This window comes from Lonchura striata, chromosome 3 (assembly GCF_046129695.1).
Source record: "Lonchura striata isolate bLonStr1 chromosome 3, bLonStr1.mat, whole genome shotgun sequence".
Lineage (NCBI taxonomy): Eukaryota > Metazoa > Chordata > Aves > Passeriformes > Estrildidae > Lonchura > Lonchura striata.
Window position 1 is genome coordinate 36,669,011 of NC_134605.1, and position 15,718 is coordinate 36,684,728.

Below are 15,718 nucleotides of genomic sequence, written 5' to 3' on the forward strand. Positions count from 1 at the left end.
CTACCATTTCACAATTCTCTTTACACTTTCATATAAAATATCTCCTAATCAGTAGATAAGTGTTTTTCAGGTAATTCTTCACTACAATAGTAGCTGTCTTTTTCAGGCAATTGGTTTTTAATCCATGCATTTGCAAGTAATGGATATTCTTGAATGTATGTGCCCAAATACCACATGCAAAGATGGATTACAGTGTTTCAAACTACAATAAACACAAACATGAGAACAGATTCATTTCCCTTTGATTTATAGAACAAACACCAAGAAGTTAATTTCTTCAGGAACAGTCTGTTCCCTGCAAAAATCCAGCTCTTTCCCAGGTCCTTGAATACATATTACCAGAAAATATCTACACACTTATGCCACTATCTTGAGATCTCAGTGTTTTAGTTAAAACTTAAGCAGTCAGATTTCCACCTGCAACGTGACTAAGGTACAAAAATATGAACTGCAATTTTACCAGCTAAACAAATAACACACCTGAAAATATGACCCATTTTTCACCATGTTACCAGGGAAAAAACTACCAGCCTTTAAAAAGGAAAATGAATAGAGAAAAAGAGGCTCTTTGGAAGTGATAAGTACTCTGAAGCACTGAGACTGTACATCTCTGACAATTTTTGTTGTACTTACCTAATATCTGTGCATGTTATACATGTGATACAGCGGCTGTTTGTTGTAACGAGGTTCAAAGCCACAGATGTTTCACTGTCAGTGGTTGGGTGTGCTCCACATTTAAAGTAAAACTCCTGAAATATTGAAGGAGAGATAAAGAGAAGATTACATACCTGCTGCTCAAGTCCTTCCTTTATCTTTGGTTAACTGACATTTGAGGGAACAGACAAATCACCACTGCCAACAGCAAAGGAGGACAATCATTAGGAAAGGTTTACAATGGAACCCTTGCAAAAATACCAGTCTAGGTGTGCATTTTGTTCAGCGCATTTCCTAGCAAAGATATCAGTATGACACATTATGTGATCTGGATTTGCAAAAAAAAAAAAATCACTTCATCTAGAGTTAGTCTAAGTATAGCCGGTCAAAGGAAAAATACTAACCAATTTCAAAACGCATTAATATTGGAACTATATTTTCTTGTTACAGATATTACCATTTTCTGAACTCTACAACATAGAATTTTAGCTCTAAAATAGTGAAGTCTGCTCTTGCTTTTGTGATGTTGGAAATCTCAAAGATACAATTTTACCATCATAATAAAGGAAAGCTCTACCTCTCTTGCAGCCCATATTACATTCGCAAGTGTACAGTGTTTGAATCAAGTTGCTTTAGCTTCTTAGACTGCCTTCATTAGCATAATATTTTTCAGACAAATGTGTGTTTTGTTCTCTCTCCCACTCTACTGCACTCCAGGGAAGGCCACTATTGAAGCACACTATTCTTTGATAAGATTTTGTTACAATAAATTGTTCTAAGTATACAAATCACTCTAAGCATACATATATAAAAGCAGTCTGAAGACACATGCTTTGCAATAGGAGCCACAGATTAAAGTTTGTAATTTCTTTGTTGCTATGAGAACTTCTTTCCAGTAACAAATTGTGGAGGTTTATAATGAAAACAAAGCATAAATGAAATGTGAATTGGAACTTAAGGGTATAAAAACATTGGAAGAAAGGATAAGAAGGCATAAAGGAATGACAATTGCTGACATCAAGATACATCACAGTTTATTCTCAAGAAATCTGGCCTTGGTAAAAAAATACTAAGAAAACAAGGAAAAAAACACCAAAGTAACTGTAGCAAGGGAAGAAAAAAAAGGAAAAAATCAGCAACCTATGCTAATGACTCTTGAAGGTGGGCAGGATGAAGGAATCAAAAATTACAGCTACTGTCAACTTCTTTAGAGTAAAAAAGTCACATCCAGGCCTCACCATCAGGAACAATCCAAAAGCCATGAAAAAGACATGCTACGTCATGCTAGGTGTTTGCTAGTGTCAGTCCCAGTTCCTGCCTAGACAATGTGGACACCTATTACAGCACCCACTAATACATGAGTACAAGAGGACATGTGGATGAAGGAGAATGAAAAAAAAAATCAGTTTTGTTTAATACAAAAACCCCTTTCCCCCTCTAAAACTTCGCACGATTTCCTGCAATAGTGTACTAAAAGCAGTCCAGGCAGACTTTTACTTTCTCATACAGCTTTGCACTATGGAGTTCTTTGTCCACAAAATATCTGTAATTTACTGGTTTGGGTTTTTTTCCTCTGTGGTGATCATCATTTAGCCATATTGTGCATTTCTACACAAGACAAATATAGTACTATGCAATACCATGATACTCTAAGGCAGACTCTGGTAACTGGGATATGAGAACTATAAATGTAACCTTCCTCTAGGTTAGTCACTCCTGTTTGTCACAGAAGTGCTGATATATGCAATAGATCCACCAATATATTCAAACCCCTCAGTATGTGAAGGGCACAATGTCTGATGCATGTCTTAGTAGCAGTTTAGAGAACCATGTGGCCAGAGTACAGTTTAAAGGCAAGCCTGTTCTTTAAAGTAATTATTCACAGGACTTTTGAAATAAGTCACCAATACACATTTCTACACAGCTAAATTATCTTTGTGTTGGGAGGGAGGGAGGAAAGGAGGGCGGAAAGGAAGGAGGAGGGTGGAAAGGAGGTGGGAGGAAAGGAGGAGGGAGGAAAGGAGGAGGGAGGAAAGGAGGAGGGAGGAAAGGAGGAGGGAGGAAAGGAGGAGGGAGGAAAGGAAGGGAATACCAGGCAAGAAAATATGCTAAAAATCATCCTTAGACAACACTTCAGTCTTCCCAAGTTTGTGCTCTTGTTCAAGACACAGATATACAAAAAACTTTTAAATATCAGCTTAACTTTAAGCATTTCAGCTTCAAATGAGTCAATGGAACTACACATTCATCTGGAATAGATGATAACCTTAACCAACCTGCAACTTCAATTTATTTCCAACCTTTAAAAATGTATCCATTGATCTTTGCATTATTTTCTAATAGGTTTTGGAGCTTTAGTTTCTTTGCCCTTTAATTTGAATTTATTTTGTTTGAATTAAATGTTAAGAAGGATTTATTTCAGTGCAGAAGATATATATTTATTTGCTTCAGTACATTTTCTACATACAACTAAATAATATTGACAAATCACAATTCAAGAACAGGTAAACTATGGGCAAGGAATCTTACAAAAAAAATTTTGATGAAAGTACTTACTCATTATAATAAAAATTTATATGGACCACAAACAAAAAGTGCAATAAAGGTATTAGGATCTGAACCGATTGAAATAGATTTAGATGTCTTTTTGTCCCTAATGAGCATCTGTTTGGTGATTCTTATTGCTTTTGATAATACCTCATGATGGTTTTTGTCATGAAAGGTACTTAACGAAGAAGGTAAATAAAATTACACAATTCTTATTCCAGGGAATGACAGAAAGGGAAAAATAGCAAAGAGTCTTGTGCTACAGTCTAAAATACTTCTGCTATATCATCAGGAAAATTAATTCTCAATATTTCTATTTATCAGCCCAAACACTTCTTTAAGAAAACCCCTCCCATTAAATTTATGATGTGCTTCAGTGTTGCTGAATCGAGAACATTATAGAATGTGAAAACACCATTTAATATGACAAAAGAAAATCTTGCCAGTTTCCAAAGCTATCCATTGAAAGACTCCCTGCTTGACTAAACTGCAATTAAAGAAGCAGTAAATCTTAATATTAAATACAAACAGAACACAGGGCTCATTAAAAATATAGGGAAAAAAATCCCACATGATTATGTGTCAAGTACTTTTTCAGAAGTAATCCTGAAGATTAAAGAGTAAAAGAGTTATTCACAACAGATATGTTGAGACTAGCACTATACCCTTGGAAAATCAAAGAGTATCAACCCACACAAAGCACAGTTCTACACAATCAATGCAATAGTCTGTTACTGGAGATCTGAGGCCTCAGTGCAGTGCTGGGAGTTCAGAAGTACAGGGAAAGTTTGGAACCAAAAATGCAGTATGCTCTGAGTGCCTGACAATTCTGCAGTAGTGTGGACTTTATTTCCAGATTTTTTAATGTTTCTTTCTCTCTGCAGTAATACACATTCCATCTGTTTAAAAGCTTTTAAAAGTCCCAAAACCAATTAAGTTTCCGGTTGCATATAAAAGTTTATGTTGCCTGGTTTTGCACATTGCATAAATACACAATCCACAAGTATTTATTTGTTCAATCTACCAGATTTTCCAGAGACTTAACATACATATGCCCTTTTTATGCCATGGCATATACCTATGAAGTTATCACTACATATAATCCATCAGCACAAGTTGCTTTTTAATTGCTTCCAGCAATGAAATTACAGAAAGCAAAATATAAGATGGAGGAGTGTAGCCACTTCTCACTCTTTAGCCTTGCATTTCAGGCATGTAAATGTAGCTATTCTTTTACTTAGTCTTTCACCCAGTGTATGGAAGCCTAAGGACAGAAATTTGTCAGATTTCTTAATCCAAATAATTTCTGTTCCAATGTTATTCTCCGAACAGGCATAGAGAGCCAGGAGCCAGCCAATTTAAGACTAACATAATAAATTAGCCTCAAACTCTAAAAGTCATACAAGTAGTAGTTATTTCTTAAGATAGATATCAAAATGTTCCAAAACTTATGCTATATGAGACAGTATTTTCATAATGTTGACTTCGTAATAAAAAACCCCGAACCTTACAGAATAACACAGAAGGAATGAGCAAAAATTAATGCAATCTACATCAGTATCTGACTACTTCTAAATTTTTTAGAATAGAAGAAATCACATTATTCCTTCTTTCTGCACATGTGTTTTTAGGCACAAAAAACTTTCTGGTGATTGTAAGTATTGCTGTTCAGCCATGAGTAAGGATGTCAAGGAATTATTGCAAGAGCAGAGACAAAATTTAGTGCTTTTCTTAGTTCTAAAAGTGAGTAGTTTTATGGTCGCCTACTGCAGTGAATACCTTTAGATCATTTTCTTGCCTAAAGGCATAGGTCCCATGAAATTGTGAACATTCTATTTAACACTATAAATGTCTTCCTTTTGGCAGTGTATCTGATAGATTGTTATTCAGAGAAGGGAGCAGGCATCACTCTTACATACTCTGTCATATTCCTCACTCCCGTTATCGCTTTTGTGTCACACAACATCATAAAAAGTGCACAAGGGAAGAAAAGGTTCAAAGATACATGGTCAATGTTAGCTCCTTTTTATGAAACTCAAGAACAAAATGTTCAGATTTTTCAAAACTCCCCCAAATCTTCTTTGATATTTTACTAAAAGTGCCTCTCTGTAAACTCTGTCTTTTCAAACAGGGGGTTTACATACCCAAAACTTATATATATATATATATATATATATATATATATATATATATATATATAAAAGTTATATATATACACATATATAAAATATATATATATATATATATAAAAGTTATATATATACACATATATAAATTATATATATATATGAGATAACTGAACTGTCTTCTATATGGTCAAGTAACCACCATAAGTAAGATCAAAGTCACACACAGACCATTGGGGAAGGCAGTCTGAAATAGGCCAAGAAGAAACTTTACCCTTTTGATATATGTTCTCAAGTCCAGTTTACTGCACTGTTAAGAAAAAATCCTCTAGTCTTTGTTAAGTACCACCAAGAAAGCCTGCACCTTGGCTGGTGCACAACATATACATCTAAAAACACACGTTCCTCCCCTTGCTTCTCATTTTGTGCTGTGCAAATTGGCTAAACTAAGGAAACTCAGAAAAATTTTTATTCCAGGTTCTTAAAAAGCTATAAAACATGAGAGCCTCATGGTATTTTCCCCTCAATTGTCCACACATGTGGATTTATAGGCAAAGCCATTTATGAATATATTTTATAGCCATTGAATGTGTAGTTTTTATTTTTTTTTAAATTATCAGTAAACTTGAATCCCATTTCAACTATATTAGCATAATTATCCCCATGAAAGAGAGAAAACTTCAATGCTCTTGTCACACACCCCTGTGACAATGATGCATTTGCTTTTGAAATTGAAAAGTTTAGTAGATATTCAGTGGATCTGGGGATAGATTAAGGGAGACTCACTTCTGTGAGCTGTGGAATCAAATATTTCTTCCAGGATGTTCTGTGAAAGACTGAGCTATACTCTGTGCAGAGATATTTTCAGGTTCTCACATCCCAGAACTACAGGCAGTAGTTTTCCAAGTCATAGAAATATCTCTGTGAGAAACAGATCTAAAACATCACTGTTCACATATGGAACAGGCACTGCTTTTAATGTTACATAAGTAAAAAACATCAGAGCTACACTGGCTAACTGCTATGAGGAAGGCTGTAGAGACAAAGATCAATTCATCAAGATTTAAGTCCTAAACAACTTTATGGGAAACTTGTAAATGCATTACATACACAAGACTACTCCACTTTCTTCTGTGAGCAAACAGTATTTTGACCATCTCTGCTTATTGGAAGGTATCTTGCTCAAAATAGTGGCAGGGTCCCCCATGCACCAAATACTACCAAGAACCTCAAGTCAGGCACTGAGCATGGTAAGCATCACCTAGAACCATTTAATTGGTGACTGCTACTCTGCATGGCTTGGCTTTGCTAAGCAAACACTGAGACCTAAACAGCTGTTAAGATCAAAGGGAGAAAGTTATTATTACCCAAATATGAAATATTTGCAATAAAGTTTGGTTTAAAAACTACATAAACAAAACAAAACCATTCCTATAGCTACCTGCATTTTAAACAAGCAAATTCTTCTGTCTCCTCTACGTTTGGAATTCATCTGGAACTGTTATAATACTTGTAGATGAGAAGTAAACCTTAGGTTCTACTCTGTCATCAGTGCTATTTCCTTTCAAGATACTCTCCTTTCAAGAAAATTTTTCTCCTACTTGAGATTCCAATTAAAGTCAAACCTTTTCTCTGTGGATTTCCTGTGATTCTTAAACTCGATTCTTGATCATTATATCACTGATGTGAACATTATTCCCAAGGGCAGCTGACTTCCCTAAACTGAAAAATGCCCAGCTTCCCTGGGGCACAGCTAAGTGGATCCCCTCCTAGGCAAACAAGGGATAAATACAGCTCTCATGCCTCAGTGGTTAAGGACAAATAAACAGTTAACTCATTTTAAAGGGAAAAAAAATTAAATCAGCATTTAAACTGAATCAGGTAGATCCTTAAGTCTCTTCAATGTTAAAAGAAATACACTAATTGATCACTACAAGCAGTATAATAATGCATGCGATTAGTTGCTAATTTTCTATTAAGATTTAGCAGAAAAGTATTCAAGGTTATTAAATGACAGTGGATTTGAAGTTCCTTAGCATAGATTTTAGGAATAGTTCAATGCAATTATTAAATATGTTGATCACTTTAATAATTTACATAAAAAAAAAAAAAATCTCTAAAAAGCATAATCATTACACTCAGACAGCATTTCCTCACCATAAAAAACCCCGCAAACTTAATTTTTCCTCTTAGAAGACCCTGTGAAAAATTCAGTAACTGATCTCAAACCTAAAAATTCAGAAAAATCATCAAGAATGAAAAGACAAGCACACCACCAATATCAGCATACTTTATATACATTTCTACAGAAATTTCCCCATCCCTTCCACTTTCAAATTCACAGAATCTCTGTTGTTGAACATGCCAGGGATGGCAATTCATAGTCAAAAGTGTGGACTTAAAAAGAAATGCCTTTATAGGATGTAAGGAGAAAAACTGATATTCCAAGACAAATCAAATGCTATATAATAAGCCTTACTAAAAAACTGCCAGTAACTAAATTACCTCAAAGATAAGTTGAAGTATCTTCTGATGCAAAGAAAGGCAATAAAGTGCTAATATATTAAATTTAAATGTCTGTAAGTACTATGCGCTTATTTAATTTGGCAAGAAACAAAAGCAGCATAAAAATGTACAAGAATGATAAGCATTTCTCTAATATCTGCTTTCTGACTGAACCCCTTTGCCCTTCTCAAAATGCCTCTGACTAAGAAGATCTGGTATTCATAATAAAAGCTCTTCAGGATGAGTATCTTTTGTCAACTCTGCTCAGGCTTGGTCTTGGTGAAAATACCAACTTTGACCTGTGTGAAGGATGGAGGGAGTGAACTTTTAAAGTTATTATTAGATTTTTGAGATGAGTAGCATTCAGGGGCAGAAGTGCTATCCTCCTGTGTTTTTAAAGACTTTTTCTTCTTTTCAGTTATAACACTTGCAATCTAAATGTGTCCAAGTGACTAAAGGAGACATATTTTAGAGAAAAAGTGTCAGTATCTTTTACAATATCTTATTTTAATTTTTGGTTGACTTTAATTAAGTTCATATAAGAAAAACATTAAAAATACAGAGTTCCACTTCTTTGTCTCAGAACTTAACATATTCATCATGCCTTTTATTCAGCTGAGAATATCAAAACCAATTTGTTGCATAACAATTATTTGAACAGAAAGCCTTTGATATGGAAAGTACTTGAGTGTAGCAGAATTATGGGACAGGAAATATATGCACTATTCATGAATCTTTACCAGACCTAGCATTTCAGTTCTGACCACTTAATCACTAATCATTTAAAGCCAAGGTTTAGGAATATAAAAATATATCCAAAACTCATAATAAATCATTTTCATGAGACATTTTTAGGGATGGAAAATAATAACAAACTATTATCATCATACCCAAATCCCACTTTTATCCACATTCTTAAAAAAAAAAAAAAAAAAATCAAGCTAAAAACAAATCTATGTATTTATTACCCTTGCCAAGAAAAAAATATTTTTCCATTTCATTTTCCACAATTCACTGGAAGAGCAGAGGTATTGTTCTAATTTTTTAAACAGGACAGCTAGAGTACCATTCAGTTTTATTCAGACATTTAATGTGATATACCCAAGATTACTGATGATTGAAGAACAGCTTGCCTATCTATTGTCCACACTAAAACCCTGTGAAGTCATTGATATGTTTTAAAATACAAAGAGAGGAGAAAGATATATTTAAGATTCAAATAACTGACATGATGTGTTATTAACTGTACAAGTTTATAATGACACCTGGTCTCAACAGAACATGAAACTATAGTTTTCTAGGAATTTTCTGTATAAGGAAAGCAATAAGAAATGGAGTACCTATCATGCAATTTTCTTGTCTACTAGAAACAACACAGAGGAAAAATAGAACTCAAGTGCCTTGTGAATCCCATAGCTGCTGCTGCCTACACAACACTACTTCTACCACGCAGGAAAATACTTCGTGGGAAAGTGACTTTTCACATTTTTATCAGCAACATTTCTCATTTGCTTTTCTCATATAAAGGCAATCTCACAACACTCTTGCTTTATTTCTCTGCAGGTGGTGACGAGCTCAAACAATTCTGTCCCTAATTCTGCTCTCATCCCTTCAAGTAGCAATGTTTCCATGACACAAATGTAGAACAACCCAGTTCTTCTATCACCCATTTTCTCAAAGTATAGACAAAGAAATGAAGGCTGTAGGGCATTGTGTGTCCTTATAATTGATCTTTGTCTGGAATGTTACCTTGTAGTGGAATCAAAGGCCTTATAGACAGCCAAACCCAAAAAATGCCTACCTAATAAGTCAGAGGTACTGCTGCAATGCCTGTGGCATGCAAAAATACAGTAAGACAGTTTAAGTAAATAACTTTTCAATCAGAACAGCCATGCTTTCAATATAAAGTAATATGAAAGCTTTACACATTCCTTTCTCTGAAAGAATGCAAACTCTCCCACTTCCCTTCTCTTTTCATCCATACATCTATCCAATGCAATCTCTGATCAACACTAACTTTGGGGTTGAACCAAGACTGCAGGTGTCAGGAGCCCAGACCAAATTGTTGTGTTGAATTTGCTCATCAGCATGTATGAAATAGATTATTTTGGAAAAATTTCCTTGAATTACTTGAGCCACAGAAAAAGTCTCGGTTGCAGAGTCACTTCTTAAAACGTATTATAACCATCATATCCTGAACACTAGTGCTGATTCCTAGGACTAAAACTTTCCCATCAGCCTCTTCTAAAGTAAAATCCAACTGTCTAAATTTGTTATCAAGTGTTTCCTGTAGAGAATAAACTCTTTACTTTGAGCTTAATTTCCTCTGGCAATCAGATTTGAATTTTTATGTGAACAAAAGCCATGAAAAAGGCTCAAGGAGAGAAGAAACTAAGACTACTACATGATAGCAGAGCCTCAGGCTGTGCTTCTTATGGCACAAAAAGTTGCTTGCAATTAAATGTTTGAATGATTTGTTTATCTTCCAACCATGTTAGCAAGCACTTAGGGTAAAGACAGTGATCAAAGCTTCAAAATTCCGACAGAAAAAAACTCTAAGTACAAGAAACAGGACTTCTACACTTGAGTTATAAATATTGCACAGGTGACATTTGATTGTAAGGTCTCTCAAAGAAGCTTCAGAAGCGCACATAATTAATAAATCACAATGCCTAAGTAAGCTGCATAATTTCTTTAATTGACTATTACTTTTTCTTGAGTATTCTATATGACAGGAGTAATTCCAGGAGTCTAGTCTGTTAATACTGATGGTTTTTCTGCAACATATGCAGTAGATTCTCATCTATCTGATCCTGTCACTACTGAAAAATTTAAGTTTTATCCATGCCTTGATATTAAAGGAACTGGACAGGTTTGAAGCTTCAAGAAAATGTATTTTTTACCCAATAGGCATTTAAAAAAATGACTGTTATTTTTGGGTTTAGGTTTCCAGCCTTTAACTAATATCATCTATGTCCTAGAGCCTCACACCCATCCATTAAACATATAGATGATCTACAAGTCTCTAACACAGCTGAAAGACAGTACTAAGACACCTTTCATTTAGCACTATGGCTGCCTCAGGGGGAGCATCAGTATTTATGTGATGACACTGGGCAGACAGAATTAGGCTGTAATATTACAGGAGGGGCTCTTTGCTTCATCTCTGCGTCTTCATCTTTGAAAAATTGGACGGTTTGTTGTCATGTTCCCAAAGCCTGCCATAGATCAGGATATGAATGAGAACAAACCAGCCAAGACTGCCCAGTTACAATGGAAACAGTGAGAGGAGGAGAGGAAGTAAATGGTAGAAATATTATTCTCTCCCTCTGTACAAGGTATATTTGGCTTCTCAGAATATTCAAAACTGTTTGGCACCTCCTGCATGTTCTTTGAATAGACAGTGGGGAAGTTTTTAGTTCTATTTGCCACCCAGAATTTTGTGGCTTTTTTTCTGATGCATGTTCTTCGTCATGACAATACATTGTTAGCACAGCTACAGCTATACTGTCCTTATGTCTTAACTGAGTTCTACTAAAGTATTTGGTTTAATGCTCCTAATATTCTCCATTCTACAAAAATGCTAAGGAGAAGGTCTTGGGTCCTACCAACAGAGGTAATGTCTAACACACATAGAATGAGACACATTAAACTATAATATTTAAGAAAACTCCGCAAAGTTTTTCCAATATTTTTTTCCAAGTTTTTGAAAAATAGTTATTTTGTTCAATTGCCAGAGTTGACGGGGTTGCAAATAATTTTAGTAAATTTAGTTTTTTTTCTTTTCCCCTGGTTTCCTAGTTTAAATGCTTTCTTCTGCAAGGACTGAGAAGACAGATGGAATATTTGTGCAGTAGCACACAAACAAAAAAGCAACCAAAATACTTTGTACAATAGCCAAAATATGTGATATTCAGAAAAAGGAGCAATTATGCCAGATGTAATCACATGAATATACTTATGCTAATAGTTGACTCACATTGCCATCTTCCAAGAAGGGGAGAGGTCTATGCACATGTTTAGCTAGTTTTATTTGTTTCAGCTAAATAAAACCTGTATATAAGGAAGGAACAACTATTACACAAGGAACAACTATTTCTTCCGCTTCTGTGCAAAGAGAAAAAGAGGTTTTATTGGCAAGTATTTTAGTCAGTATTTTAAATAGCAAAATTTGAGCTATAATTTCTAAGCACCTCACAAACTTAAGAACTACAAATATATGTCCAGCATAACCCACACATTAAAAAGCCCAAATGTACACAGTGTTGCTTTAGAGTTGAATAAATCCCTATCTAATAAAATGGCACTATAGCCTAAACTCTTGAAAGATTTCCCCAGAGGTTCTTACAGGCTACTAGAAGCTCTTGAAAGTTAGAGGGCTGCAGGAAATGTAGTGGGTAGAAGGGACAAACAAAAAGTCCACAAAAAAAATCCCACCAAAATCCACTTTTGTCTTTGGCTAATCTTGTACTGCAAAATCTCTAAAGTCTTTGCAGCAAACTTACAGTTTTCTGGCATTTAGTTTTATGCTGTCATCACCCTTTTTTCAAATATATTTTCTACACACAATATATACTGATAAACTAGATACAAGATATATGCAAGATGAGCTAGAAAGCATAAGTCACAGTGGGAAATTAATTAGCTCCTGTATAATATTTTTGGGGAAAAATAAATCTATGTTTGCATACTTTTACCTATATTTTACAGCATAAGAAATCAGAAAGATGCAGTAAATACATTAAGCAAGCATTTAACACAAAAGCCATATTTCATGTACATACCAGTACAGAAGAAGCCAACATTTTTCAGTAGATGACAGCACAGTGTCATATTTGAAAAGGTATTTTGTGCTATTAAAGCCAGAAAGATTCTTCTGGACATTCTTCCTTTAAGACAATTTAATGCATAGATATATTATCTAGTTTAATGGCTGTTTGCTTAACTTTAGTATAATACTGATGAAGTCTTGATACACTGTTTTTACTAATGTGACTTAATTTGCTTTTTCTAACAAGCCATTGTCTATTTACATTGTCTTCACTGTAAAAAACAAGTACAAAAAAACCCCCATGTTTTTTCCTAAAATAAAAAATCCAGAAGAGAATAAAGCTACACCTACACTAGCAAACATCTTGTTAAAGATTATCCAAGGGCATTTTAGAGTGATTGAACAGTCACCCATACAGTTGCAGGGTTAGCAAGGTCCCTGACATGCTTTAGATGATGCCAACCAGCACATCCAGAATAGAACAACCCAGGCAGAACTAAGGAGCAGGCACATCCAGGCAGGTCTGTGGCTTCCATCCCTGTTTTAGGGACTGAGAAAACTTACTAACTATAGATAAGCTACATTCTTCAGGCTTGAGGAATTTTCCCAGCAATATTTGACCTTGTAGACCTCCAAGGAACACTAAATGGGGCATGGTTTTGCATATCTCTCTACTTCTGGAAAGATATTATCTTCCTAACTGCTGCTAATTCCCAGTTCAATTTCCTCTAGTCTTCTGACCAGCCAGGCAACTGATGGCAGGAGCCTTGTACCCTCCTCTATTGCAAAACAGTTTCTGCTCCATAATTCTTTTAAATAGATTTCTACCTGCAGAAATAGCATGCAAATACATACTTAGTCAAAAGAATTTACTTTAATAGAAATTCATGCTCTCACTCCAAAAGCAGTGATTTAGTTTGAAAATGTGACTAAAAATCAGTTTACACAATAACAGAATATTTAAAAGAGCATAAACACTACTGAATGATTTCTCCAAACAACATACATTAAGTTCTGCATTTGACATTTTGAAAATTATTTTTATTGTAAGATCTGTCTTACAAACTAAAATGGTCAAAGTTTAAAGTTGAAAATTACCTCAAGAATCTATTTAAGAATAAAATAGAAGAACCCCTACAACTTTAAAATGTGTTTATTACTAAACATTTTTAATACAATTTTATGTAAGGAAAAGGGATAATTTGAAAGATACAAATGCATGACCAAAATCATTGTCTTGTAATGGGATACCAGGAAAATAAAAAAGGACAAATTACCAAAGACATTAAACAAAAACAATTGTCTACATGCATTGTCTTAGTCACAGAATTTCAAACACACCATGCTGAGTCCCCAAGGCTGTGAATACATGGATTTCAAGCTGACCCTGACTTACAGGTGTGTGGTGGCAGAGCCAGACACAGAAATACTGATCTGTTTCACTCCACTTCCTGGGTAGGATGTAGAGCTTGCAGAGATAGCTGAGCCAACAGCACAAATTTGGTCTCACAATGTTTTGTTCGTGCAAACATAACAAGTCTATTATAAAATTTATGACACATCTTTTTTCAGACTCCAAAATTCTCCTATAGATGGTATAAACAATTAATCAGCCAGCATTCACCAAACACTGCCCTCTGCTTACCCCTGCCTTCACAGTTTCTTTACTGCTCTTCTTTCTGTAAAGACATTATCTCATTTAATAGCAGCAAGCTCACAACTTGGAAACAAACTTTCCATCATGCAGCCTACATATTCATGAATATGTAGTAGAGAGGTAGGAAGACCTTGGACAAGTACATCACATAAAATAATCCCTTTGGGGCAATTAGTAGTCAAAATGAGAATTACAATTGTCTGTAAAACACACACTTCATTCTAATATGGCAGGCCTGCAAATTATAAAAAATGTATCCTTTGAATTTCATAGAGAAGTTATAGCTGTATATCAGGTTTTGCCTTGTCTGCTTCATATGTTTGGAGTTTTAACTACTCAGTTAACCACTATCACACTGTGATCCAGTCTTGAGTAAATAAACCTCACCACTTATACATGTTCTACCATAGAAAAGATGGTCCAGCCCATACAGTGATAAATAGTCTGCCCAGTCACATTTTTCCAATCCATAATAGAATCTGCCTCAGCAACACCTTGGAAAACACACACATTTATCCAGAAAGTAGAAAATCTGTATTTAGCTCGTTCCTGAGCACACAGAGCTCTTTACTGAGCTCCAAGCAGGGTGGGTATGCAACTGCATTCCTACAGACAAAAATATTTAGCTCATGTGCTCAATATTTTATCCAGTTTGACACATTGAATACTTAATTAGTGCTGAACTCAGAGATTAGAACACAAAACAGTACAGCCCAGGCACAATGCACTCAAGATTACCATCTGCAAAAGATTCCCTGTGTGCTGCTCCCGTTGGTGATTCTAGTGTATTTCAGACAAAAGGCCAGAACTGCCTTCAGTCACAAGCCAGTAGTGAAGATGGTAACAGCGATTTTGCAGTAACTTAACAGTTAAAAGCACCTTTTTCATCATGGACCACATGAAACAAGCAGCAAATGTTTCACTTATATCAAAAGACCACCCTCAATAGAAATTAATTCCAAAGAAGTGGATACTCCCTCCAAACAAAATTGGTTCAGATCCCTGCATGGGCTGTTATCAAGAACAAGATGTGGGCTGTGGCTTTACCTTGTTGAGAGCTGGGAGACCAGTAATATTGAGTGCAATTTTTCCAGATGGTGTTTCCCTTACTCTTGAAGAACATAAGCAGAGAGAACAGAAATTCATGGACAATAGGATACCACAGATATAACACACCAATGTTTACATGAAACTGAGAGCTCCAGCTGTGTAGTTCTCATCCATCTATAAACCTGAACCAGGCTGTAACTGAGATTCCCTACAGGCACCCTAAAACATCATGGTCCAAAACTGGGAAGGCAGCAAATCCATCCTAATGTTACAAAAAACAATCTAACCTTCTCTAGATATATGAAACATAAGCAAAGCACTAATACAGGATAATAAATCTTGTTGCTACAGTATGCCATCTCCTAGGTAACTCACACTGTTCATTCTGATCTTCTCCCAGTCACAGGA

General features: G+C 35.2%; 1 protein-coding gene across 1 annotated transcript in view; it reads right to left on the reverse strand.

Annotated features, from left to right (window-relative positions):
• The window catches only part of PRKN (parkin RBR E3 ubiquitin protein ligase), a 681,559-nt gene that overhangs the window by 348,073 nt on the left and 317,768 nt on the right, over positions 1–15,718 (reverse strand). Inside the window, exon 6 of the mRNA XM_021544140.2 lies at positions 634–749. Coding sequence (XP_021399815.2) covers positions 634–749 — 116 coding nt within the window. The remainder of the gene's footprint in view (positions 1–633; positions 750–15,718) is intronic.